Below are 26,095 nucleotides of genomic sequence, written 5' to 3'. Positions count from 1 at the left end.
TTAGTAATCATAATTTGAAAATAAACACCAGATGCAGTAGGTTCAATATCTTGCTTGCAAACAAGACCTTTTTTGTCTAATTGTGGCTCCCAAAATTCCTGCATAAAAAGTATCCATAGGCAAGCATTTGACAGACCGAAAAGAAAAAAATTCCGTTATTGCTTCTTAACCATTTATTCACACATACTTTCATGTAATTAGTGCATTAGTAAAGCATGTGAAAGACCAAAAAGAAATAAAATGCATTATTGCATTCTTAGCCAGACATACTTTCATGTAATTAGTGCAGTTAAGGCTGAAAGAGTATGTTAGAACTTAAAATATATGTGGTGGCATTAAAATTTAAGTATACCAGGCTCATACAGAAATAGAGTGTTGCGGACAGTCTGTAAACCCGCCTGCGTCTTCCTACGTATTTCTTTAACCGTAGACTGTCACTATGTCACTATATGTCGCCCTGACAGCCGGGAAGTGCGTCAGCGGAGCGGCCACCTTCCGTAATGCTTACATGTCAAGGCAGGCAAATGGGACGCATCCCCTTTAAACATGGCGGAGGTAAGGGCTGCCTCTGTGTTTTTATAGAAATTTGGATCATCTTATTTATATACATCGTGGAAAATTCCGGGCATAGCTTTAACTTCGTATTTCCGCTGATCGATCGCATTTGAAAACTCAGCTTATAAGTTTATACGCGAATAATAAAACACGACCGCGACAAGCTTAAGGCGGAGGGTGGCTTTCAAAGCCTTTGCTTGAGAGCTGGCTAACAGATAAGCGACGTGGTTTTACGAAGGCTGTTGAGTTAATCACTTTAATTCATGGGAAACCGAATAACCCAGGAAGGGTTTTGTAAATCTGGACGCTTTGCGTTTTATTTACTGTAACTAACGCTGTTGTTCTTGTCGTCGCTGATGGAGGCAAGGCGCTTGTGGAGCTCAATCAAAGACTATAATAAATAATGATCGCTCGATAATTTATATTTTCTATCTTCTCCGAGCTGTGAACTGTGCTGTCTGCAGCCACCGTCTTATTATTACGCTGCTGGTTCGATCTCAAGACATAGTAATAAAGTGGACGATAAAATTAAAGCACGGGACGGGCTGTCAGATGCTTCTTTTTAAAAACGATTTGATAGCTACGTTAAAGCCAAACGAGATTAGTGCATGCTGTAAAGGAAATCCATTAAAAGACTGGGAACGCACCGGGAAGACATTAAAGTCTGTGGAACACTGTGTGTTTGCCCCCCGAGTTAAATGCTAATGGACCAGTCAAAAAGCATGCGTAGCTGGTCCGAAACGAACAAATAAAATACATATCTTCTTTTTAGCTTGTGTAAAGATCATAGCGTTTCTCGGAGGTGTGCCTCGTTTTAATGGGTAAGCTGGGTTTCTCTCCAGTAGCCCTTTAATTATTCGAGTCTTTATTTGAACTGATCGCTCAATTAAAATCGCTTTAAACTACTTACGTTACCAGAAGACTGGTTTTCATTTTCCAGTCATGTTAAACTCAATTTTTGCGAAGAAACACTATCGCAATAATAATAATAATAATAACTAGACGAACATAAAAATTGTAATATTTTCTATTAAAGTTAATAATGAAATGTTCATTACTTAAATTAGACGATTATTATTCCATCATATGCCTCGTTTTGCCGTAAGGTGTTTCAACTCCTCCTATCAAGTTAACCGAAGTTAACTTCTCAGTCACGCCTAGATACAAGAATGACCCTAAATGAGAATATCAGAAATAGTCTGTTTTCTGATAACCTAGCACATTAAATATTTTGATTACTATTATATGAGCAGTCTGTAATTACATATGTTATAGTGTTTGAATTTGCGAGGCGGGAAAATTCCTTGAGGAAGAAAAAAAAACCTGGAGAATGAGCATGAAGGCACTAGTTTCTATGGATTTACATAGCCACAAAACCACTCTTATTAATAGCATACTTTCTGTGTGATTAAAACACGTTTTTTTTTCCGTTTTCACTTTTAAATCAAAGATTGCTGTTTATTCCTTGTGAAACATGTGAATCTAGTTCTTTTGTTGTTGTTTAAAGGGTATATTGTACTCTATATGACATCCATGTAAGAGCATCATCAACTTGTGAACCCTTAGGGTGAAATTGGTTTCTATTTTCCACCTTAATTTATATATTTATCTTAATGTTACAGCCATTAACTTTTAAATATTGGTTAGAACATGAACAGATGGTCCATATAAAATGTGGGCCCTTTAAGATTTGCTAACATCTTAAATTATCTTTTATGATGCATAAGGAAGTAGTTTGTTGAAATGGAACAGGTACTCTTTTTTTCTGTAATAATTTAACCTTTTTGTTCAGCTTGGCAGGTCATTTGCTTTTTTGTTCCGTGCTGATGTTGGCTGTCAATGGGGATGTATTTTTCCTGACTATGTGATGGAAAAACCATTGTAGGGGCCTTAGGCAGAAGTCAGCCACTCATCGAAGGGGCCAACACTGGCAAATGTTGTTCTCTTTTACTCCTCTCAGACTCACAGCCTGCAGGACATTAGGCAGCAGGCATCCGTTGCTGCTAAAGTCTTCATCCAGAGGGACTACACTAATGGCACCATGTGCCAGTTCCAGACCAAGTTCCCATCTGAACTGGAGTCCAGGGTATGGTAAACCACTCTGTCATGTGACCTAAGGTGGGGGGCGGGGAGTTTGCCTGTAGGGTTGACATGCTCTAAAGCCCATCTGATTGCTTCCGGACCACGTTCCTTAGCCCAGATTGTTCAGTCTCAGTTAATCTAAACTACAATATTACTGTTATTCTATAATTTACCCTAAGACCTGTATTCTACAGAGACGCAGTTCTCATGCTCATTTGAACTTTCATATACTGAGGGTTTTCAATCAAAGTAGGCCTGGTTTATATATGTGTGTGTGTTTGTGTGTGTGTGTGTGTGTGCATGTGTGCGCAGACAGACAGACGTACACATATATAAAATATTCTACCTTTTTTCTATTACTTAAAGTGAATGTTTATATAAAGTTCCGTGCATTTCTTGTCAGATCTTGTTGAATCGAATTGTATGTTTAGCTATCAAGTTCCATCACAGTCATTCATTCTTTGTAAAAAGCCAACTATGGTGAACCAGTGGTTCACGGAAGGAAAGATTTCCTGGATCTGTCGTCACATGACAGTCACTTGACAGTCACATGACATGACAGGGAAGCAAGCTGAATTCCAAGTACTGCCTGATTATGAGGCTTCATTGAAGATGGCTGTCCTGTCCTGTCCTGTGCTGTATGAGCAGGGGCACATTAATGCAGGGGCCTCAACCACTCTTGTTAAATAAAATTTTAAACCTGTATTTTACAGGATCATCTCATGTTATATGCGATCGTCCCGTATTGAATAATAAAATGCACCAATTTTGAACCGATACCCCCTGGTCGGCAAATGCTATCATCAGGACCCCCCTGCCCTCCCCGTTTGACCATAGGGGGCCCTCTAACAGCTCAAATAGGCTCTGACCATGTTAATATGCCTCTGGGTGTAAGGTAGACATTGTCCTTAACTGGCAGGCAAACTGAAAACAGGGTAGTTCCAATGAACAGTTTAATTAAAAAAAAAAAAACATTCTGCTGAAAACAAACGCTTGGCCTTTTCTTAATGTTGGATTGATGGGCTGGTCTCAAGCAAGCGCATAAGCGATTGAGCCAGGCGTGATGTTTTACTTATATTCTTAGTCATATTGATCTAATTTAGACCAGATTTTTATTCCTAGCACTGGGTTGATTATTCTTTTAATGAATAAATCTTTTTTTTTTTTTTTTTATCTCTGTGAGGAATAATTTTACCTTTGAAAATTGTATCTTGGAGTAGGTGCAGAGACAGTAGTTTGTGTGTGTGTGTGTGTGTGTGTGTGTGTGTGTGTGTGTGTGTGTGTGTGTGTGTATATATATAAACACACACGTAAATCTCCTGTTTACCTACATATTACTTCTTTGGTGTTATCTTTTTATGCCCGTTTCTCGTTTGCTCTTTTCGGATTGTATATTATTCTAGAAAGCCCTGCATTGAATTCCTTAGCTGAATGGACTTGGCAGCCTTCCAGGCAGAGATCATGTAGTGAGATGCTGTCAAGTCTCCAGTTATTGGGCTTCACACTCGGCGGCCTAAAATTTCCCAGCAGTGGTATAAGATGTGATAATGACCGAGACCTGACCTGTGCAGAGTGCTTATTTCAATGAGCATTAATGGAATACACCATCCACGCTATAGGTTATCTTTGTTCTGTGTCAGTTCCAGTACTACCTTATTCACTGACTTACATTTTGCCAAACGCTACAAATACAACATCTGTCTTTTATCTGAGTTCTGCATCAGTTCCAGTCATTATTGTGCTATGTTTTGCCTTAGTTTTGAATACTGCGTTGTAATACTCAGTTACCATTAGATGCGTTTTTAAGTTAAGCTTACATAGACAGACACAAAAGGCTGAGGACTGGAAACGTGTGACAGGAATACTTTCCACACTTGGTGCCCAGTAAACAGACATCAATGGGACACCGTGTAATGGAAAGACGCAAGCGCACAAATGTGGTTCTTGAGGCCAGATTAGGGGAGTGCAAAGAAAATCTTTGCATGGGGTCCTGGGCAATGCTTATCGCCACTGATCTGCAGGAGCTTTTTTGTAAAATTGCAGGGGCATGAATGAAATGTGGGTAAAATCTTTCCCAGAGACCCAGAAGGGCTTTCTACTGACAAGTGAGGGATGCTCCACTTTGAAGGAAACTGGAGACTCTAGTCATTGCAAGATAAAAAAAAAAACTCCGTAAAACCCTTGTTTCCTGGTCCCAGTTATCAATACAGGTTGGCCTAATCTACAGAATGTCATTTTTTTCCATTGCTCCTTTTATCTTCCTGTGTAGGGTCCATATATGTAAAAGCGTCTTGTTATATAGAACAGTGATACCTTGTTCATCCCCAAGGGGAAATTGAGATTTTGGCTGTTCAATATTGCTCCCCGTGAGACACACAGACAGGTAAATTTTGGAATCGGAGTGCAGGGTTAGTCAGCACGCCTGGAGCAGCTGGGGTTACGGGCCCAAGGGTGGCACCATTCTGCCAGCCACAGGAGTTGAAATGGAAATCTTCTGGTCGTGGCTGCAGAGCCTAACTCTGCGGAGGCGCACAATGCTCACTACTGTTACTGTTTCTGTTTGCCAGGCCTGCTGTGTGCCCTGTAAAAACTGCTTTAAATATGCAGCCAAGCTAAGATTGCGTGATGTCCAATCGTAATTTCTGGGAATAAGTTTAGCTAATACATGGCATGGGTTAGCAGGTGTAAATGAATCAAAGTGGTATTTAAGGAATGCCTTTCATTTTGCATCATATGGTATTTATTAACGTAAGTGACATGGGAGATGAAACAGTGGTGAGCAATTTGAAAGTGTTTGTTTCCTTTTGCCAGTCTTTTCACCACTCACTCTTTCATGCCCTGTAGTCGGTAACAGCTTCTAGGCTGTGTGTATTTCAGATTGACAAGCAACAGTTTGAGGAAACCCTGCGGATGCTGAATAACCTGTACGCCGAGGCGGAGAAACTGGGTGGCCAGTCGTACGTGGAGGGCTGCTTAGCTTGTCTCACCGCATACACCATCTTCCTGTGCATGGAGACTCACTATGAGAAGGTTGGAGAACTTTGCACATTTCCTACTCATTACATCTCTGTGAAGAATGTGTACATATCACTGCAAAGTGGCAATGTTTGTGTGGTTTCTACGTCTACAGTATGTGAGATGCTAAAATCTTACTGCCTGAGTAGGACTTCATTTTAATGCTGTGGTTATGTGCTTTGTTTGTTAATGCATTTAATGTGCCTTCTGACTTTATACATACTCTAGATAAAGCAATGTGATTTAATTGTGATTGTGATCAGGGTGATATCTCCGCCTTTTGTTTTTAGTAAATTATTCATTTGCACTTCGTGCAAAAAAATGATCGTATTGCATCAGGGACACTGTAAAGGGGGGCGAGTTAAGACTATTCCAATCGCCCCTGAGTGACAGAGGAAATTTGGAGCATAATTGGATTGGATTGGTGTGGTTTGGGAACACAGTATGATATGCCTTCATGGGGCCCAAGATCTCCAAAGGCCCCCTGTTTTGCATTCTTCCTCAAGTAGTAATATGTGTTATTTTCTTTTTGAGTGGCACAGTAGCTCACTGATTCCTCATACTTCTAGGGTTGGGTTTTCCAATTCCACCCCTTCTCCGTGTGTGTCTGAAGTTTGCATGTTCTTCTGGGATAAGCACTTGGAAGATGGATAGATTAAGAGAATATTTATCTTGCTAAAGTTGTGCTAGTTAGTGTGCGATTGATACCCCTTGGATGCACAATGCACAGCTACACATATTGGATAGAAACCTTCTTACTGAATCCCACCAAGGTGAAGACTGAAGCTTAATGCTCCGTTAAGCATTTGGCTTTATTTTGAACAATTTTCATTGTTCAAGTATGGTTCTTTGGGTGCATTTAGTGAGCTTGGATAGAAATCTTATCTGTGACCAGCTACGCAATAGTACAAAGTCGGCCAGTAACTGGATGTTTTCCTCGGATCAGTGGGTTAATCATGGTGCCTCAGTTGGAAAGGCACCAGGAGACAGCATTGATTCAGGCAAGTCCTCAGTCGATCACCTTGGTTTCAGATGACCGACAGCATCCTAATAAAGATTCAGGCTTGTGGTCAGACGTTTCCTGAATATACTGCTTGCCAGGATCTGAGAATGTCCTGGTTCTCAGGCACGTGTGCTCATGAGCTTGGATGGGTTCTTGGTATCCTCTTAGTTTACAGTCAACTTTGTTGGCTCAGTATATTTAGCTTTGCTTAGATGTATTACTGGTGTGATCATATCTCGTAGTACTTCTTGTACTTGCACGGCCACACAGGTCTGCAAGCCAGGCTGCGTTTTTAGCCTTTGCCTGAATTTTTATTCATCTCCTAATAATACATCGTTGACTCCCCATTTATTATTTCTAACTATGTCCTGATTCTGCACCTTATAAAATACAGTAGTTTAATTGTGCATCCCTGTTACAGTATAGTTACCTTATATATGAAGTATTTAATGTAGTTTAAACACAGCTTTGTACATGGTGAGTGTTCTATTTCACTGTTAGAGACTGGTTTGCCAAATACTATTTCACTGGTAATTCTTAAAATAATTACTATTTTTCTCCCGTTACTAACCTCATCTGTTTGAACTGGTCTTTTGTTAAAGCAAATCGGTGATAAACCCTGTTCCCCAACACCACCTGACCTGTACAGAGTGCTAGTAAGGTGTTTGAAACCTGCCCCCACCTTGTGTTTGTGGAGTTAGCATGTTCTCTTTCATGGCAGGGTTTCCTTCTGCAGTCCACATATACAGACATGCAGATAGTTGAACTGGTGTGAATTGGTGAATTGTCCATAGTGTGTATATGTGTGTGTGTGTGCCCTGCAATGGACTGTTATCTCATCCAGGGTGCACTGGATGTACGTGATTGGAAATTCCTACATCCTTTTCCTCTCCTTTTCTGACATAATTGCCTTTCTTTTTATGCTTTCAGGTTTTGAAGAAGATAGCTAAGTATATCCAAGAGCAAAATGACAAGATCTATGCACCTCGGGGCCTGTTGCTCACTGACCCTATTGAAAGAGGCCTGAGAGTTGTATCCTTTTTAACCTTCTGTCTGTCATGCAGCATGGCTCAGTCAGTTTCTGTTAGCCAGTTCTCAGCTTCTGACACCCACTATGTATTTAGACAGGCATATGTCAGTGAATATTTGAATGATAATTCATTCAGCAGTGCCACCCCTTAAACTAGTCTTATCAACAAGCAGGCAAATTGTGGTCGATTGTGTCTTCAGATTGATTTAATAACGCAGGAGTTTTATGGATCTTTGAGGGGCTGCCTAACAGACTTGTAATAAATCTGAAAACCCGTCAGATCAATGGATCAGTTCCCACAGGAATTTTGTCTCACATGAGCCCTGTAAACCATCAAGCACCGCTTGGCCTGAATGCAGTAGCTATGCAGGGTTACGTTGTGTGATTAAATGCTACACACTACACTGATGGTTTAAAGGTATTCATAACCAAAAGCTATTCCTAGATTACCTCTAGATGTCAGGATTCTGACTACTCTACTAGTGCTCTGCCAGCTCTTTTAAGATGGCTGTATCTCTTTAGAAATTGGGGTCTGTTCCATGGCTCTTGAGCCATGGGGTTGAGGAAGAGTTCTTTGTGATAATGGAAGGAAAATAACATTAATCCTTTACATCTGCATACAATCTGTGAGACTTCTTTAATATGTACATTTTCCACAAGTCTACTAGGCTTGACGTTAAAATTACTGGCAATGAAGGCCGGATTTGTGAAGTATTACTGAAATTCAGCCGCTGCCAGCTCCTCAAATGTTTTTTGGCTGCATGGTGACCTGGGTTATTTCTCTAGCACGTCTCTGCTAAGCTGCTGATTTTGGCCCAGGAGCTCAACTGAGGGGAGCATGGAGAGGCCCCAAACCGCTTGAGTTGTATTCCCTCTACCTCCCTTCACCGCAGTTCAGTGACGCTGTGGGTCTTCTCGGTACTTATCCTGAGCTTCCTTTTGGGAATTAACTCATTCGGCGTTTATGTCTCTCGGAAGCATTGTTCATTCTTAACACTGCTGCTTCCCAGGTTGAAATAACAATTTTTGAGGACAGAAGCACTGGTTCCGGAAGATAAAACTCACAAGAGGTGAGAGTTATATATTTCAGATGGTATGGACGATACCTTGATCATTCTTCTCACTTCAAACAGTGACATACAGTCTACTGTAGCGATTTCTCAGCATATGCACTACCACATAATTCCACTGAGGGTCTTTGTTTCGTATGTGCAAAAGCGAACGTCCTTATGGGAGATGCTATTTTGCTGTCTGGTTCCCATCAGTTGTAATAGAACTTCCATCATACTACAGATAGGGAAGATGCAAGTGTAGACAGCTGTGCTTGATGTTACACAGAGCTTTTCAGAATAAGAAAAAAATATGGGATTTCTGTAAAAAAAAATAAAATAAAATCTGGTATTAACAATTTTAAAAAGTTGGAGACGCATTGCCTAGTGACAACCTGCATTATAAGAAAAGATTCTTGGGTGTCTCACTGAAATGTTAACTCAGCTTTTTATTTAAGGCAGCCTGAGGCTTTCTGTTAAATACTTAAAATTTCTTTAACAAGTGTATTGTTTCACAATAATCATATTTAAATGTTAGACATAAGCCGGGAAAAGAAACAATTCTGAGCAGCTGTGATTTAATTAGGCTCTCAGAACACACACACATACACTAAGCAGAATATTTATACAATATGGGTCTGTTATTCCTCTATATAATCATCTTTTGTTTATATTTGCTGCATAATGATGTTCATTAGTATCATTATAAAACAATACAATTGCTTATACATTTGGCTCAAGAGTTTTGGTTCCTGTTGTAACTGCATGTGCAGCACGTACAGTTGGAAAATGTGATGTTAAGGAAGTATGTTAACACGGCTCCTTTCCATCTGGTAGCTTGTGCACGGGGGAAGCGTGTTGAGTGTTAAAAGGAAGTTTCCGGGCCGTATCTCTCAGTGAGAGTAGAAGTGTGGCTTCCCACCGAGAGCAGGTCTGGAAATTCACAGCTCAGGGTGATCGCTCTCTCATGTATAATCACCCCAGACCACAATGTGTACTGTAAGAAAACTATTCATTTAGTGGTAATGGCTGCGACGTGAGTCATAACCGAGCAGCCCTGCTAAGACCATCCAGCTGTGGCTGGATACAGCAGAGCAAGACCTATGACCACTGTGCACCATCCTTGGGGAGTTAGTGGGGTGGCTAGCAAACAGTCTGAGAGCTGAAAGTTATTTCCGACCAACATTTCCTCATTTGTTTAATATAAGCCAGTCATCTGCCTAAGAGTCTACAATTAGATATCACTGTTGGTTGATTTTCATATGTACCTGTGCCGTTTTAAATAGCTGGTATGTATCATTCAGCTGAGCTACTTTAAGGTCTCTTCTCCCTCTTCTCCCACGTGTCTGTGTCTTGCCCTGCAGAGCCATTGAGAGACTTGCAGCCAACTTGACCGAACACCTTGTGTCTCTGAAAATGGCTTCTTCTCCCCCAAACTCCAGCTGGAGTGCTGGTACAGCAGGCCACTGCAGCCATCCTTCAAGCCATCTCGAATCCCAGTGGAGCGGAAACGACAGAATCTAATGACCTCTGTGGACTGTATGTACATAACAGATTGTCTGTCACAGCCCGTTTTGCTTTGCCCATGGTGATCACATAGTAAATGATTAACATTTATGGAAAGGTGAAATGGTTTTACATTCTGTAGGACTGGCATCTGCTTGTTGTCCTACGCCTTTTCCTTGGGAGAATCGTATACATTGTATTCATTTAAATTATTTATTGAATATCAAAATAATTAAAGCAGGAAGTGGGTGTAGAAAACTGATACACAGGGCACACTAGAAAAACTCTGACACCCCAGCGGTAGAAGCTAGTGACATTCAGTCCTCAATGCTACAGTATGTTGCTGTTTAACTTTGACTGCGACCATAAGGCATATCACTCTTCTTTTGTAAATCACTGCTGTGCCATATGTTTGTACTAATAATGGATAATCCTGTCCATGTGTAATCACGCTAAAAAGGAAGATAAGTGTTGTGTAATCTGCATTGACTTATTCCGAGGTTTTGTCTTGGTGATGTGTGATTCAGTATTTCCATATTTTCATATATACATGGCAGTTCTTTAGAACAATAATGTCATTTTCATGTATGGTTACAGTTGTGGGGTATTTAGAGCATTACACAATGTTGAGGTTCTTTAAAATTTTCTTTAAAATGTTATTGCTAAATATTCCCAAAGTGAGTATGGTCATTTCTGGATAAAAGTATTAATGAGACTATCACAGAAACCTTAAGATCTCCTTTGCTTAAGTGTCTATATAATGCATTTACATGTGATGTAATGCAATTACAAATGTATATTTGACTATTTATATATGTACAAATACTTTCTTTGAAAAATACATTAGGAATAAGTGTGTAGATGTGTTTTTATTTTGGGGGAGGGCTCTTGTGGCATTGATGATCTGTTCTTCAAAGATAGGCTCATTCTTGTATGCCTTAATGTCATTTTGATTTAATCAGTAGGCCAGCCTTTAACCCAGTAGTGAAATACACCTTCAGGCCATGATGAACTTGAAATAAAAAGCACACAGTCAGCCTGGGATATAGTTTTGATCCCCAGCTGCATGCTGAAGGCAAAAAATAAATACTGTAATAGAGCAACATGCAAGAAGGGGCACTATTTGAGGTTTGTGCTGTAACTGTTCATTTTAAATGAATGAGTTTAATTATCCAGGCTGTGATTGCAACAGCCATAAGATGTAAGGATGCGGATACGCAACATGTCTTAATAATAAAATATATATATATATATATATATATATATATTGTTTCTTGTGTTAATGCACACCACCATGCAGCCCTTTTCATAGATTGTGTCACATTCAGATTCAGTTCGGATACAAATTTTATTGTAGTGTATTCAAAGAATGCAATGAAATTCTTGTGACACAGTCTCTCCTAATATGGGGTTTAGGGGGTGCAAGACCGTAAGGTGCTACAGCACATTGGCTTCAGCAAGTACATTGAAGTGGTACAGTGCACAGTAATGTAGGAGAAGTTCGCAACATAAATGCAGTATTGTGCAATTAGAAGATTTGAAATAAATGGGCACAAATTTCACAGAGTCAGAGGAGTATTTATGGGGTTTAGCTGTCAGAGTCACAAGCCAGAGTGTTTACAGTTCCCATTTCTTGTGGGAAGAAGCTGTCTTTGAAGTGGGAGATGGAGGTGGAGACACTCCTATGGTGTTTACAAGAGCGCTGGTGTGATTCTGTCCAAGCGCTTAATTATGATATAGGTTATATTGACAGGATCACTGAGGTGAGGGAAAGGAGACTTATTTGGTAAAGGCACGTCTTAAAACACAACCACAAATGGAATTAGAATGTAGAAGGGTGGAAATGAATATGATGATTTTAATTTGCTTAATGGTGTTTGGGTTGAAAATTCACAATGATTTGATTTAAATGCAAAAAGAAAAAAAATTGAAATAAGTTAACTTTATGAGTCAATTTAAGAGAAAGAGAACATGAAAGCCAAGTACTTGTAACTACAATACCCAGCATTTCATTGCTAATACAATTACCCTCAGTGGCCACTTTATTGGGGCCATCTGCTCGTTAACACAAATAACCTGCTCCTATAAATAGCAAATCATGGCTGCAGCTGAATACATATAACATGCACCAAGGGTCAGAAACTTCAGTTACTGCGCTACTAAGCATTCGAAAGGCTGCAATGTGTGACTTTAAGCATTGTACGCCACATGTGGTCATTGTAATAGAAACAGCCATCCTGTGATTTTCATCTACTACATTGTCTAGCATTTGCATGGAAATGTGTGATAAACAAAAAAGCACATAGTTAGTGGCAGGTCCTGTGGGCAAAAGCACCTTATTAATAAGAGCGGTCAGAGGAGACTGGCCACGCTCATTAAAGCTACCAGGAAGTCCACTAGTGCAAAAATAACAGCTCAGTACAACAGTGGTGTGCAGAAAGGCTTCATGGAACTCATTAACTTTTGAAGAGGCTCTGGACCCAAAAGGGGGACCAAGCTGATATTATGTAGGGGTGCCTTATAATGTGGCCACTGATTGTTTTAACTTTTGCTATTATATACACTAATGGTTTCCCCCTAACCAGAACAGACATGGTATCCTCCAGCTTATTGGTTCTGTAATAAAAGCACCATGTGCATTCAGCTCTCCACAATGCAGACTAATTATGCCAATTGTGCTTCTTCATGTATCTGGAAGAATTACAACTGTTAATCTTCAAGTACTTCACAGATCAAAATTAGAAGTTAAAAAATGTACTTCTAAAACTAGCATCGGGGCGACACAGTGGTTAGCACTGTTGCCTCATACTTCTGGGACCAGGGTTTGAGTCTCCACTATGGCTCCATGTGTGTGGAGTTTGCATGTGCTTTCCATATCGTTGTGGGGTTTCCTCTGGGTACTCCAGTTTCCCCCCACATTCCCAAAGCACGCTGAGAAGTGACCTAATTGCCTGTAGGTGAGAATAGCGTGTATATGTCCACTGCAATGACTTGGTTCCCAGTCTTCGGTTGTTCCCTGCCTCACATCTATTGGCTCTCGAATAGGACAAGTGGTTACAGAAAATAGATGGATGGATAGACTACCATGAAATATATAACACTGACGGAAAAAATGAGAATCTTATTTTGTTAAGCTGTAATTTCTTGAGCAAGAAAACATGTTAATACATGCCTGTTAAATAAGAACAAACTATTTTATTCACAGTCTTTAACCAGCTAAGCTACAACTGTTTAGTCTGCACCCATGATCCAAGCTGCTGGACACTCGAGCATGTTGTTTCATCTTTCCAGTTTTATTCCTTGCCATGTTGTTCATAAAGGATTTCAGCTTACACACAGCAAGAATGATTAACTGTAGTCTCAATTAATTACTTGTCAGGGCTGACTGAAAACACCAGTGACTTGTAACAACATAGCAGCATAGTAGGTGGTCTTGTGAAAAAAAATCCTCACTTACTGGTATATGAGTAGTACGCATCTTTTTCTTTTGATTTTGTGTTAGCCACTGTGGTGCCCAATAAATATATTTGATTATTACATTAATTATGTATCACTCATATCTAAAATATTATGCCAAAACAATGTGATATGTAACAGAACATAAATTTGAATTGTAACAGATAGAGACTATAACAGGTGCAGCAATTATAAAATCTATTATTTTAGCCTGTTCCAAGATATCATAAATACAGAAAATAACCTGTCAGAAGGGCGTGCCGTTTTTCCCCATTTGTTATGTTTCAAGCATCTAATCTAATGTAGCATATTTGCCGCAATGAAAACTGTTGTCCACAAGGTGTCAGTACTGCTACACTTCGGTAACGACACCGCCGATCTTAATGCCTCCCACCTCTAGGGGTCGTTTTATTTGCGTAGGTAAGATTCACAGCCCAATCAATGTCCAAAGAAATACTTCCGCTCTTAATCCCTCCCACCCCGTCTTATTCGTTTGGATATGATTCACTGGCCAATGAAATTCTTCGGTTTTCTGCTTGCATTTGGGTGGCAATTTTAAACACAACTGAAATTTACCGACAGTAAAGTTGAGGTAAGGTTAAAAATAGAAGTTTTTAATTTACATATTTATATCTGCGTTTTTGTATTTACGTTTATTAAAGTAATAAAATAAATGAAGACTTTACTAAATTTTTTGTCATCTAAGTGCGATACAATAACCATCGTTTTTAAGTCTAAAATTTCAGTAAACGACGTTCGGCTATTCATTCTTCAAATAAGGTTCTTGTTTTAACTTAAGAAATTTAACCAAGACATTAATAGATGAAGTACAAATGTGTTTACATTTATGTACTGAATGCAGCTTGAAGCCCAGTTGAGTTAAGTCACTGTATTGATTTACGAGTCCTTGTCTTAAAACGTATGCTTAGCCACTAAAATGTTCAATTATGATCACTTCTTAAAACGAGTTTAATATGCGTAAACGATACGTGTTTAGATCTTTCGGGTGGTATGTAAAACAGGGTTGTCAGCTCTGGTCAGCTGGCTGGCTAATTTTAGGTTCATAATGGAATAATATATAATATAGATTTGCCGCAAGATCTTTTTGCGTGAGTGTCTGAAAGCGGAGTGTCACGCCAGATGGGTCAGGGTTATCAATCCTGGTAAAACCGGCTTTTGAAGGCTAATAATAGGTATGTGAAGAAAATTTTCAAACTCAACCAAATTAAATGCCAATGGTATCATACAGCAGATTTCAGGATATTTGGCCCGTGACGATCCTGTATGCTGCCGGTCCGGGTCAGTAAACTTTTTTTCTGATCCATAGAAAGCTATGAAACTGCAGGATTAGAAAGATGAAATGATAAACAATATGTCAATTTAGCTTTCAAAAGCGTCACTTAATCCTTTGAAGTGGTTTTTGTATGTTGAAATCGAGTGTATTTTTCAACGTTTCCGGAAAAGATCTAAATGTACACAGAATTGAAAAATTCAAAACGAAGGACGAAGAGGGGTTCCCCATCTATGTTATCAGTGGGAATACCGCGGAATTCCGCAATGCGATACAATAAGAATGCGTATTTTCCGGGGTATACCCAGCGCTCAGATGACCCGATGGTGGAACAGGAATCTGGAACAAAAAAGGCGGCCATGTTGGCCGCGCTCTTCACATACCTACTAATAATAATCGATATTTTATTGATCCCCGTGGGGAAGTTGTCTTTACGCCTCCCTAAACTTGCTCTTTGTAGAGTGAGCTGTCCGCGAAGGGCAGCCACCCGTAGCGGCGCCCAGGGAGCTGGGGGTTGAGGGTCTTGCTCAGGGACCCGCAGATGTGCTGAAGCTGGGTTTGAACCGGTAACCTTCTGATTACAGGCACCCAGGCTTAGCCCACTGAGCCACACGCTGCCTAACTATTTTTAATGAATGCAGAATCTTCACCAAATTGCATATTTTGCAGGTTTTTCTGTTGCTAAGACGGTAGCAACTAGGCACCCTGGAGTCCACTTTTCTAAATGGCCGTTACCCTCCAAAACAAGAAAATGAATTTGTGCATAAAATCACAGAGGAACTGGTACAATTTTTACAGAAAAACAAACGGAAAAGGTAATAAAGAAATAAGGCTTTATATCTGAAATCTGCCAGTAAGTGGCCGGATGTATGTATAGCTGGCTAGCTGTTTTAATCGTTAATTACCCACCACTCATGAACAAAGTTTTCAAAATTATTATAATGTTATAGCTTTACATTTGACAACTTTCATTTATAGGACAGAACTAAAGGCTCTTACTTCTCCTTCCATGCCCCCAACCCCTTGTCAATGCAGCATCCTGCTCTTTCCTCCGCTGCCCCTTCATTTTTGTGGACTGATTCATAAGACGATTGAGAGTTATCCATGGCTGCGCGCTTTCTCCGTGGGACACGGCCGAAGGTGGCAGGTGGCAGTGGGCGACTCCCACCTCAGGTGCAGGACGGAACTTTACCAGCGAGCTGTCAGCTAGGGCTGTGCGATACGACGATATATATCGGAAGAGGAAATAAAAACGTCTATCGTTTCATATTCCGCTCTATCGTTTATTCCGTGGGGTCGCAAAAAACATTGTTTACGGCAACATTTTTTCATCATCTGGATGATAGTTTTGCAAGGTTACACGCCACCACGTGGGATGTGGCACTTGTGTGGAAGTTTTTATTGGACTTTATTGTTTGTAACCCACTGAAGGCAATCCACAAATATGTACCATGATCCACAAATATTTGAGTATGCACAAATGTGTATTTTTTGTGTTGTGTAAACTGTAAAATCATATCCACAAAAATACGGAGCGATTTGTACACGTGAACCGTGTTGTGCACATTTGTGGATCACGTCCTGCCTTTTTGTGTATCGCGTTACATTTGTGGCTTCTGACTTCTTCCTGTTGATTTGCAGATTTTTGGCCAGTTCGTACTGCTACGGAGGTCTGGGTAGGAAAATATTTTTTGAAATAGTTTTGTGTTCATTTGCAATAGTTTTGTGATCCCACTACACTTGCCCACTTGCTATTTGCTGCAACCTGAGGGCAAGGATAAACTTAAATAATACAGGCTTGTCCTGTAAAGTGTGGTTTAAGCATTAACCTCTGGGGGACAATGTACACCATGTAACTTTAATATTATGTGTTTTTGTACGGATTTATTAATAATTGCACTGTTTCCATTCACCACCAGTGACTTTAAGCGAGACAGCTGGGCTATTGAACGTAAAGTACACACATATATAGACACACTGAAATATATTACAGACATTGAAAGATATTACAGACGGAAAACTGAAGTTAAAGTTAACATTGCCGCGGTGTCATAGTTTAAACTGGTACCCGCTTTCTGGAGTATTTCTGTATAGATCCGCATGTCCCCACATACATGACAAAGGGGGAATACCAGGGAGGCATACCCGAAAGTGGGTTCGGGTTTAAACCTAAACTATGACATCTTTATGTATCTTTAAACAAAATCAAGCAGCACCCCTTGGTTTTCCAGATTTCTTCATGGGTAAATTTTAATGACTATTTATATTAATACTTAAAATTTAATCGATTACTAATAAAAACGTTTAAAAACACATAAATGAAAATCACACAGTGGGCATTGTCCCCTATAGTTTAATGCTTAAAGCGCGCTTAACTGGACATGTTTGTATCGTTTAGGTTAGTCCGATAATTATTTCCTTTGTACTTTATTTGAGGTTATTTGAGCTAAATCTGTTCAGCCTCAAGCAAAGGAGACTGAGGGGGTACATGATCCAGGTCTATAAGATTCTAACAGGTTTGGATGCTGTTCAACCGAATAGTTACTTCAGCATTAGTTCAAATACAAGAACTCGTGGCCATAGGTGGAAATTAGCGGGAGAACATTTCAAACTGGATTTAAGGAAGCACTTCTTTACACAGCGTGTAGTCAGAGTATGGAATAGTCTTCCTGATAACGTAGTGCAAGCTGAATCCTTGGGTTCCTTTAAATCAGAACTAGATAAGATTTTAACAACTCTGAGCTAATAGTTAAGTTCTCCCCAAGCGAGCTCGATGGGCCGAATGGCCTCCTCTCGTTTGTATAGTTCTTATGTTCTTTAAACGGACACAGTACAGTTGTCATTAGCAACGGAAACGCAAAACTATTGCAAAAAATATTTTCCCTCCCAGACCTCTTAGGGGCTCTGTATAGGCTACTGCAGCTGATCTGTAGAAAAACATACATCATTATTCACAGATATATATTTTTATTTGTGTTCCGTGAAATGCATATCTGTGGATGACTTCCCGTCTATTTGTGGATCGCGATACATTCATGACCTCGCTCCTTTTTTTTGCAGATTTTTGTCCAACTCCTACTGTAGCTGATCCGTAGGGGAAAAAAATCCATAAATACGAGGTCCAGTCGTGATGTGACTTATATAGACACTGATATTGAAAATTAATTTGTCTTCTTCAGGTTACCCACAGAGAAGGATGGTTTTCCAAAAGTAAAATTTGAAAATTCGCCCTCAGGCCATCACAGGGAGAGGAAAAACTACAAGCCTGTATCGAAATGTAAGAAAAACTGGGGATTAAATGGAACTTGCACAACACCCAAAAACATGGGAAATGTGCCTGGCCAGACCTGGGACAGCGACAGCCATTTACGTGCCTCGCATCAGCCTGCTTCAGTGGAACACAACTTGAGTGGATCAGAAGAATCGCACTTCCACGCAAAAGAAGGATTTGCTGTAACTGGCCAGGCTCTACCATTTGATCAGATGGCTTCTAACTTTATGGAAATGCATTTGGATGACTGTCCAGGAGGTGGCAGTATTGCTCCAGTTCTGGTTTTAACTAGGCCACAGATGAAAGATGCAGATGATTCTGAAGCTTACACCCAACAGGTAAAAGGCATTAGGGGTTTTACTATCAGTAAACAGTAATCATGGTAAACAGGGTGTCATAGCAGGAGATTTCAGTTGCCACACAACTGTTCCAAATTAACATTTAAATGAACATTTAACATTGTTATTTGTCACGGATATTTCCGTTTACTATGACTATGATCACGTTTGCAACAAGTATGCCTTGCTGTTGATAAGCACGCGGTGTTGCTATTCATACTTGCACACAAGTTAACTTACAATCCTCCAAATTTACGTAATGTCCACCAGGGGGCAGTGAAAGAAAATATCTTGGTCGGCTCCTTCGTTTCTAGTCTTGTTTGTATGAGGTTGTGGCCTGAAATGTTTTACACAATTTGCTCCACGGCAGTTACTAATTTTATAATACTGTTGTAGCATTCTCTATATTTTACCCACTGCTCTACTTCATATTGGTACATTGCTCTTCCACATATCACTTTACTACTTAATGTTTAATGTTGAATTAAGTGTTGTTAGATGTTAGTGTTTTGTACTTAATATTATGTCTTTACAGTATTGGAAAAATTATATTTTTAAATAAAAAGGAATAAGGCAATTCATATGCATACTGCAAGCTTGGCAACATTCAATGATTTTGCAATCAATAATCAAAATATTTCGGTGGCAGATATTCGCATACCTGGAGGACATGGATTTTACCATTGAGAAGGCCAGGAATGACTACTCGTACTATGGGAGAGTGTGTATCGACACCCAAGAATTCTCTCATGTTGTTGAAATATACGGTTACCCTCCAATGTTTAATAGAGATGACATGCTTGATGCCTTCATCGACTTCAGGTGATGTGTAATTGAAATCATATCATGTTTTCACTGAAATTCTCTTCCCACATATGTATACAACTAAGTAGGAAGTGTTTTCATGTGATTTCATTTGATTATTCTCCCACCAGAGAGGAAGGTCTGACGATAAAGCGGGTTGATAACACTCACGCCCTTGGCATTTTCTCCAGCGAGTCAGCAGGTATTGCCTCGACCTGCATGAATACTGAATGTTGGCAGCCTAATTATCCAGAATTATCAAAAGTTCTGAGACCTTGATAAACTTTTGGATGTTCTAGAAAACTAGGCAAAGTGTTTGACCCAGTTCAGGCTCTGCTATCTGTTGATGTAATTGAGTTATTTTTCTATGCTGTACCTCTGTAGCACTCAGAGCCCTATCAATCCGCCATCCACTGCTGAAAGTCCGGAAGTTGTCAAAAGGCACCAATAAATCAAGAGCCAAAGCAGTGAGCTGTGCAGGTATGTGACAAGTTCTCAGATATGATCTGAAGATAAAATGTATCTTCAGGATGTTTTAAATATTTGTGGAATTTTGTTGGCTTAAATGTTGTTGTTTGGCATACAGTGTGTTTGTGAATTGCTTACCAAAATAATGTTTTATATATATATATAAAATATATATGTACTACTTTACAGTTTCTGGCAAAATATAATCTAAAATTAAGATTTTTCTTACAATGCGTTAATAAGATGTATTTTTAAATGAAAAGATAGTGACACATACATTCATTCTTTTCGCAATAAATTCAGCACGTATCTAAGGTTGCTGCCCCCCCCCCCTTTTTTGTGATCTGTATGACATGCAGCTTCAGGCTTGAAAATATTACTGGCACTATTTGTGTGTTAGTGCTAATTTTATGAAAATATGATTTGCTATAAATACAGTGATCATGCAGCATGTTTACCGGCATATGGTATACTGTATGATTTTCAAACTTACAGAGTTTATCCAGAGTATGAGAGAGGGACCTCACAAAGGCACTGCTGAACCTGAAGGACAGAGTTGCTAGTGGAAGACTGTACAGGTGTGTACTTTGCCACAGGGGGCACAGTGGTTAAGATTCTATTTAAATCCAAAGGCTCCACATTCCTGGGAGCTCCATGTTTTTGTGGGTAATCCATGGATTGAGTCTCTGGTTTTGTTTTGGTGAGCAGCCATCTAGTAAGCTACTTTAAGTTAATTTGACAGGTGTTTCAGTTTAAAAATCACTAATCAAAGAACTCTTAAAGTGCAACAGATAATCTAGATAATCTTCTGAACAGAATTTGAGTTTCAGGTAAAATGGTTGGTTTAAAAAAGAATAAAAATTCAACAATGCCTTTGTCTGCTTAATATTCTATTTATTATGGCAAAAGCACAATATTGATTTTATTCTCCATTCAAGTATGAGCATAGGTAACATAACCATTCACCAGCTGGCAATGTGTACCCTCGTAAAACAGAGGATCACAGTTTGATAGCACCATTACAAATATGAAGGAAAACCATAATCAGACATTTGCATACACTCTAGCTTTGTTTATACAAATGGTAAAACAATTGAATCGATCCCTGACATTTACATCAATAATTTACATTAAAGGCTTGCTGGAAACTGTTCACCACGTGTAGAAAATAAAAAATTAAATGAAATTCTCCTTTACTTTTTATAAATCATACTTCAACTGTCCACAGGAGTTCTATTGATTTTTCCACTTGTACTGTATAATGCTGAAGTAACCATGTACACTGTGTGATATGATATCGGTCCAACCTGTATAATTACAACCACTGGCACTAGTAGCCAATTGTATATTCATGATTAACTTGTCATGGTCATTTTGGTTTATGTTTAGTCTATAAGGACTTTCTGTAGTCTTTACATAGTGTGACATACGATATAATCTTAAATCAAGCTGAAGGTACCATCACCAGGAATAATTGCCCCGTTTCATAGACTTTAAACCGAAACTAGATTCGCTGAGGTATTTTTGTATGTCCACAAGGTTTTAGTACTTAGACTGATGTACCCATAAAAAAAATTATAAGACTTCCAGACAAAAGCAGGCGATTGGATGGTCTTAAAGAAAATGGCCACATCAGAGAATCAGTGTGAAATTGACTACAAAGCGGTTCTGTTAAACAAAAGCTGAAGGGGGCAGAAAGAACAACAGTAGTACAGATTTGCATATTACTGTGTAGTACCATAAAATATCTTTCATATAGGAACCATGACTTCTGGACCAATGTGTATTTATAAAGTTAAAAATGTAGAGAATGTAGATTCCTTTTATATACTGAATAATTTTACCTCAAAATGCCAAAAGTGAATCTGCTATTACATGCCAGCAAGATGGGAACTACATGGATAATTTACTGAAGTGTGGTGCTGAAAGGCTTATGAATTTTGACCTGAAGTACTTTGTGATTTGTGCAATTTATCACAAAGCAAGCTTCTTATGTATGAGAAACTGAATGGAGTGAAATTATTCCCCATGAACTTTATTATGACTAAAAAGAAAAAAAGCATCCATCCACCACTGAAAAAAATCAGAGGTTAAGCTGCTTTTCATCTCACTGGATGTAAGACGTAGATCCTTTTGTTGTCCTGTCCTCTTTTTACCTGTGGGTCACCTGGTTGTTTAGAAGTCCTGGGAACGTATCTTCAGTCTCAGAACTGAATGAGCCACCTATGAAATAAGAAGTGTAAAACACAATCCTGAACACCGCACAGTTTCCTTGCAAGATTTTTGTTGAAAAAGAATTCTTAAAAGCCATTGCCATAGGGTGTCGAGCAATAAAGACAAAAGAAATGATTAAGGATAAAAAATGATGACTGCAGTATGGAGCCAGACAGGTTCATGACTAAAATCTGTTTTTAAAGTTATCACTGTTCTCTTCCCCCCCCAAACAGGAACTCTGGAGTGAGAGTCCGCCATCTGCACCTGCAAGCTCTAAATTTGAATGTAACTTTTTTTTCCTTAAGAAATAAATATATTAAACTGAATCCAGCCTATACTGTTCAATACCTCTAGCCTGCTGCCTGTCCTCTAGAGTTATGGTGTAAATACTGCGGGTATTAATTTATCACTGTTAGCACACTATTTTACATCAGCTTATGAACTGAAGTGACATTAATTTACCCTGAAATTAAGGTGGTAATTAAAGACAATAACTGAAATGCTTCATTGAGCATCTTTCCATACACTTAGAGTGCTGGAACCTTAGAGTACTACAGCACTGTTGCCTTATAAAGCTGGTGCTTCGAATCCTGCGATTTGTGTCCAGTTTGCATGTGCATGTGCTCCCTGTCACTTCTGGCTGGGGTGCAGCCCCAGTTTGAACCAATAGGCTGACTTTTTTTCCCGATGAAATATACCAAGTAAACAATTACTAAATGTATATGTGAATATTGTGTCTATCATGATAAGACTAAAACTAAAATAGACCCCTTTGCATACAGTAGGTGTGAGGACCTCACCTATATGACAGCTGTACATCCATATCCTGTGGCCATCATAACGACACCTGCACTTCATGACGTTGTTGGTGTAATCCGACTCGGCCACCTCATAATTGGGATTAATTACCACCTGAATGCAAAGCGAAAAAGAGATAATGCTGCATCACCAATGACCGTAATGAATACTTATCCTAATATGGTTTGCTGTGGGTTTCAAGATGGACGACTGAAACGATTAGGGTTTCAAAGTAGTGTGCTCTTAAAATGACAAAAAAATCAGAATTTATGCAATTCAAGTGGGTTTAAAAATTACCTGGAATATGTAATCTCCAGGTTTGACATCCGTTATGTCTACCCATTGGCAGTCAATGTCATGCCTGTATGTATCCCAGCATCCCAGAGTGATACCCTGTTCACCGAAATTTGCACATTCATATCTCTTCTCAATACCTGTTTAATTAAAGAAAGCATATTTAGTATATTATCAAAGATAAATACCATATGTTGTACTGTAAAAACAAACGTAACCATGAGTGGAAATTCTGTGGCAATCTTACATGGCAGCTCCCTCACCTTCGTCACACTCTGAATCCTCCAGACAGAAGCTGGCCTTGTGTCCCTCAGCCACCTTGGAGCCGTTAAGGTTGAGCAGGTCGTAGTGAGTGAATACTTCCATACTGTGGTAATGCCTACAGAACCAGAGATTATAGCTACGAGTCACTTAAAGTAGCATTTTAGGAAAATGTTCATGATTCCTGACGTGCTTGTACCAGCCACATAGATTACACCCAAACAGCATGGCCCTCGTTTCATGTCTTATACATTATTATACAGAGTAAATATGTTTACATTCCTAACCATTTTCATTGCCATACCATATACTGATATTTGACTAACTACATTGTTCTCAGGTTTGCCAAAAATATTTCTTACCAAACAAATCAAATGTACATACCACCTTCCTGTCACCATAAACTCAGTAAAGTTTTTCTAAACATAACTTTTAGCCTAAAAAACTATATATTTTTTTTTTGTCAGGGAGGACTAAAAATGAACTTCATTAGTAATAGAATTTAAGAAAGAACTTTTTGTTGAAGAGGGTAGACTTAAGGTAAAATTGACATTCTCAGTACTGAATTTCTGCCATGGGATCAAAAAAACTGCATATCAGAAGGTATTTTGTTTAGTTTATTCCACTGATACTTTTACATGTGTGAGAACCTTTCATGAAGAAAAGAACATGAGGAAGCAATGCCTTTTACTCAAAGATTAATCTTTCTTTAGGGTCTTTTGTCATTAACGTGGGTGGAAATTACAGTATTAATTTGTCCTTACAGTTACCATATATTACTTAATCTCTTCATCTAGCATCCCTTTTTATTTCAGATATTTAAAGCAGAGCACCAGTCATTCCCCAAAAAAAATTCCCCAAAATTATAACATGACACTATATAATTTGTAGAAGTTCTGTGTAGCAGCTCGTTTTGAACTTTTACTGCATATGTTGTCAGGGCATGATGAAAGAGTGCTCAAGGCTCGTGAGGTTCTGGAATCGAGCAACGCTGCCAGGGTTAAGCAGCCAATGAGACGAGCCGACCACAAACAACTCGGGACTGTTTGCATTGCACAGATTTAAACACACCGAGCTGATTACAAGGCACGGGGATGAGAGAATGGAAAACGGCATCTGAACCAAACTGTACTGTAAAACCATCCCATGTCATTATAATGTGTGTTTCCGTCAGCAAAAAAAACAATCTAGTATTTAACTCGCATTTCATATTTGACCATCGTTTATGGTGTTAAATGCCAGCTCCAGTCAGAAAGAGTAAATACTGTCTGGTTTACGAAGACTAGAAGATTGATTAACTGAGATCTGGCGGAAATGCTGAAATGCTTGCCTGTGACAGTCGTGCCAGACCCAGGATTCGCGACTAGCCTTCGGACGGAAGTCAGACTGGCCGTTGTTGTGGATCTGCGAGGAGAAGCGGAGCAGACGCCGGTATGAGTTGGCAGGGACTTGGCTGGCCGTTCTGGCTAGGCAGTCCTCCTCATAGGCACACTGCAGCATCACCATGGGCCGGTCTTCCAGATAGGTGGTCTGCTCCACGATCTGGGGGTTCAGGACCAGATCAGGGGCCGCTGAGTGAAACAAGACAAAGAGGCTAGGGTGATGACTGCCTACTATAATTTATTCATTTAGAAGATTCTTTTGTCCAAAACAGCATACAAGTGAGGATCAGAACAGAGTCAGGAAATCCCTGGGGCGCTTGGAGTTTCACTCCACCAGCCATGGGATCTGAATTTCGTGATCCACAGAGCCAAACATCACCCATCACAAGAATCACAGTTTGAGAATGCAGTGTCATTACTGTATAAAGCTACCACATGAAACATCTCAGAATCTAGCCTGAAAATCTACCACATCCATGCTGGTCAGGACAAATGTTTCTCAAGTTTAGGCATTTTTTTAAAAACATATGGTCTGATTCGGTTGAAAAAATTCTACGAAACATTTTTGCCAATCTAACCCCTTCTGACCACTGTCATGGCTGGTGGCTGTGGGTGGGGGCTGGAGAACTGGAAGAAAGTTATGTTTTTTCTTTACTCTCTGAGCAGGATACTCCAGCGGCGAAGCGGCCCCCTCCTCTCGGACAGTCGAGATATTCTCCGTGATGCAGACAGTGAGATAAGGACATTTCTGTGCCTGAACACCTCACCCCGCTCATCACCACCCTGTCGGCGCTCACCTCGCCGGGCCAGTACCACGTCTCCTGTGGGCACATCCAGATGGCACTGTTACACGCAGCACACAATGCCCCTTCTCAAAAGACAACTCTGCCCTAGATCAATAGTTCCGAACCTAGAGGCTGTGAAGACCAAGGAAGAGGTTACATCACGTTCGAGGAATGCTCAACCTAAAGGAGTCTGCTAATTAAATTATTCTGATAACTACTTTGCTGGAGCAATGGAAAATCTCTCAGCTTGTTATAATAATATAAATAGAGTGATTCTAAATTGAATGTTGCTTTACATCTCAATAAAAACAGTATGTAACAGTATGTAGCTTTGGATTTATGGGAATTAATCAGAAATAGGTTACAATCTGCAGCCGTAGGTGGCATGAATGGTGATAAAGCTAATTCTACACTACCACCTGGGGGCGCTCTTCATATATGCAATCAGACAAGCTTGTGTTGTCTCCTTTTTGACTGAAAATGAGCCTTTCCG

At 39.6% G+C, this 26,095-nt stretch overlaps 3 protein-coding genes across 7 annotated transcripts in view; 2 read left to right on the top strand and 1 right to left on the bottom strand.

Moving 5' to 3' along the window:
• Positions 1 to 441: 441 nt before the first annotated feature.
• Positions 442 to 11,098, top strand: LOC111857555 (golgin subfamily A member 7). The gene is made up of 6 exons (XM_023838538.2): positions 442 to 555; positions 2,516 to 2,641; positions 5,515 to 5,667; positions 7,586 to 7,687; positions 8,696 to 8,755; positions 10,099 to 11,098. Exons 1-5 carry the CDS (start codon positions 547 to 549, stop codon positions 8,741 to 8,743), a joined length of 438 nt encoding a protein of 145 aa, XP_023694306.1. The 5' UTR covers positions 442 to 546; the 3' UTR covers positions 8,744 to 8,755; positions 10,099 to 11,098.
• A 3,041-nt stretch (positions 11,099 to 14,139) lies between these two features.
• Positions 14,140 to 22,408, top strand: LOC111857552 (coiled-coil domain-containing protein R3HCC1L-like). 5 transcript variants are annotated; one of them, XM_072704311.1, is made up of 10 exons: positions 14,238 to 14,288; positions 15,448 to 15,553; positions 15,657 to 15,802; positions 16,023 to 16,160; positions 18,167 to 18,596; positions 19,246 to 19,418; positions 19,532 to 19,602; positions 19,785 to 19,880; positions 20,364 to 20,446; positions 22,316 to 22,408. In XM_072704311.1, the coding sequence occupies exons 5-9, from the start codon at positions 18,312 to 18,314 to the stop codon at positions 20,429 to 20,431; spliced, it is 693 nt and encodes a 230-aa protein (XP_072560412.1). In that variant the 5' UTR covers positions 14,238 to 14,288; positions 15,448 to 15,553; positions 15,657 to 15,802; positions 16,023 to 16,160; positions 18,167 to 18,311; the 3' UTR covers positions 20,432 to 20,446; positions 22,316 to 22,408. The 5 variants fall into 5 exon arrangements, with proteins under 5 accessions (XP_023694302.1, XP_023694304.1, XP_072560412.1 ...); XM_023838534.1 differs by lacking the exon at positions 15,448 to 15,553 and having other exon boundaries at positions 14,140 to 14,288; XM_023838536.2 differs by lacking the exons at positions 15,448 to 15,553; positions 15,657 to 15,802; positions 16,023 to 16,160 and having other exon boundaries at positions 14,198 to 14,288.
• Positions 20,742 to 26,095, bottom strand: part of loxl2b (lysyl oxidase-like 2b) — a 35,415-nt gene continuing 30,061 nt past the window's right edge. Inside the window, exons 9-14 of the mRNA XM_023838531.2 lie at positions 25,473 to 25,638; positions 24,766 to 25,006; positions 23,438 to 23,553; positions 23,178 to 23,314; positions 22,883 to 22,994; positions 20,742 to 22,091 (exon numbers count right to left, since the gene is read on the bottom strand). Of these exons, the coding sequence (XP_023694299.1) occupies positions 22,021 to 22,091; positions 22,883 to 22,994; positions 23,178 to 23,314; positions 23,438 to 23,553; positions 24,766 to 25,006; positions 25,473 to 25,638 (843 nt within the window). The 3' untranslated portion in view covers positions 20,742 to 22,020. The remainder of the gene's footprint in view (positions 22,092 to 22,882; positions 22,995 to 23,177; positions 23,315 to 23,437; positions 23,554 to 24,765; positions 25,007 to 25,472; positions 25,639 to 26,095) is intronic.

Source organism: Paramormyrops kingsleyae, chromosome 2 (assembly GCF_048594095.1).
Source record: "Paramormyrops kingsleyae isolate MSU_618 chromosome 2, PKINGS_0.4, whole genome shotgun sequence".
Taxonomy (NCBI): domain Eukaryota; kingdom Metazoa; phylum Chordata; class Actinopteri; order Osteoglossiformes; family Mormyridae; genus Paramormyrops; species Paramormyrops kingsleyae.
The sequence above is the reverse complement of the archived record's forward strand: the minus strand, read 5'-3'. Positions and strand labels throughout refer to the sequence as shown.

What these genes read in the sequence shown, in the direction of transcription:
- LOC111857552 (XM_023838533.1), top strand. Translation starts at nt 16,432, where the DNA reads ATGTACCATGATCCACAAATATTTGA. An exon ending in CTGAAGCTTACACCCAACAG is followed by an intron (nt 18,597 to 19,245) that starts GTAAAAGGCATT and finishes TTTCGGTGGCAG; the next exon opens with ATATTCGCATACCTGGAGGA. An exon ending in CAAAGCAGTGAGCTGTGCAG is followed by an intron (nt 19,881 to 20,363) that starts GTATGTGACAAG and finishes TCAAACTTACAG; the next exon opens with AGTTTATCCAGAGTATGAGA.
- LOC111857555 (XM_023838538.2), top strand. An exon ending in CATCTGAACTGGAGTCCAGG is followed by an intron (nt 2,642 to 5,514) that starts GTATGGTAAACC and finishes TGTGTATTTCAG; the next exon opens with ATTGACAAGCAACAGTTTGA. An exon ending in TTGAAAGAGGCCTGAGAGTT is followed by an intron (nt 7,688 to 8,695) that starts GTATCCTTTTTA and finishes GCTGCTTCCCAG; the next exon opens with GTTGAAATAACAATTTTTGA.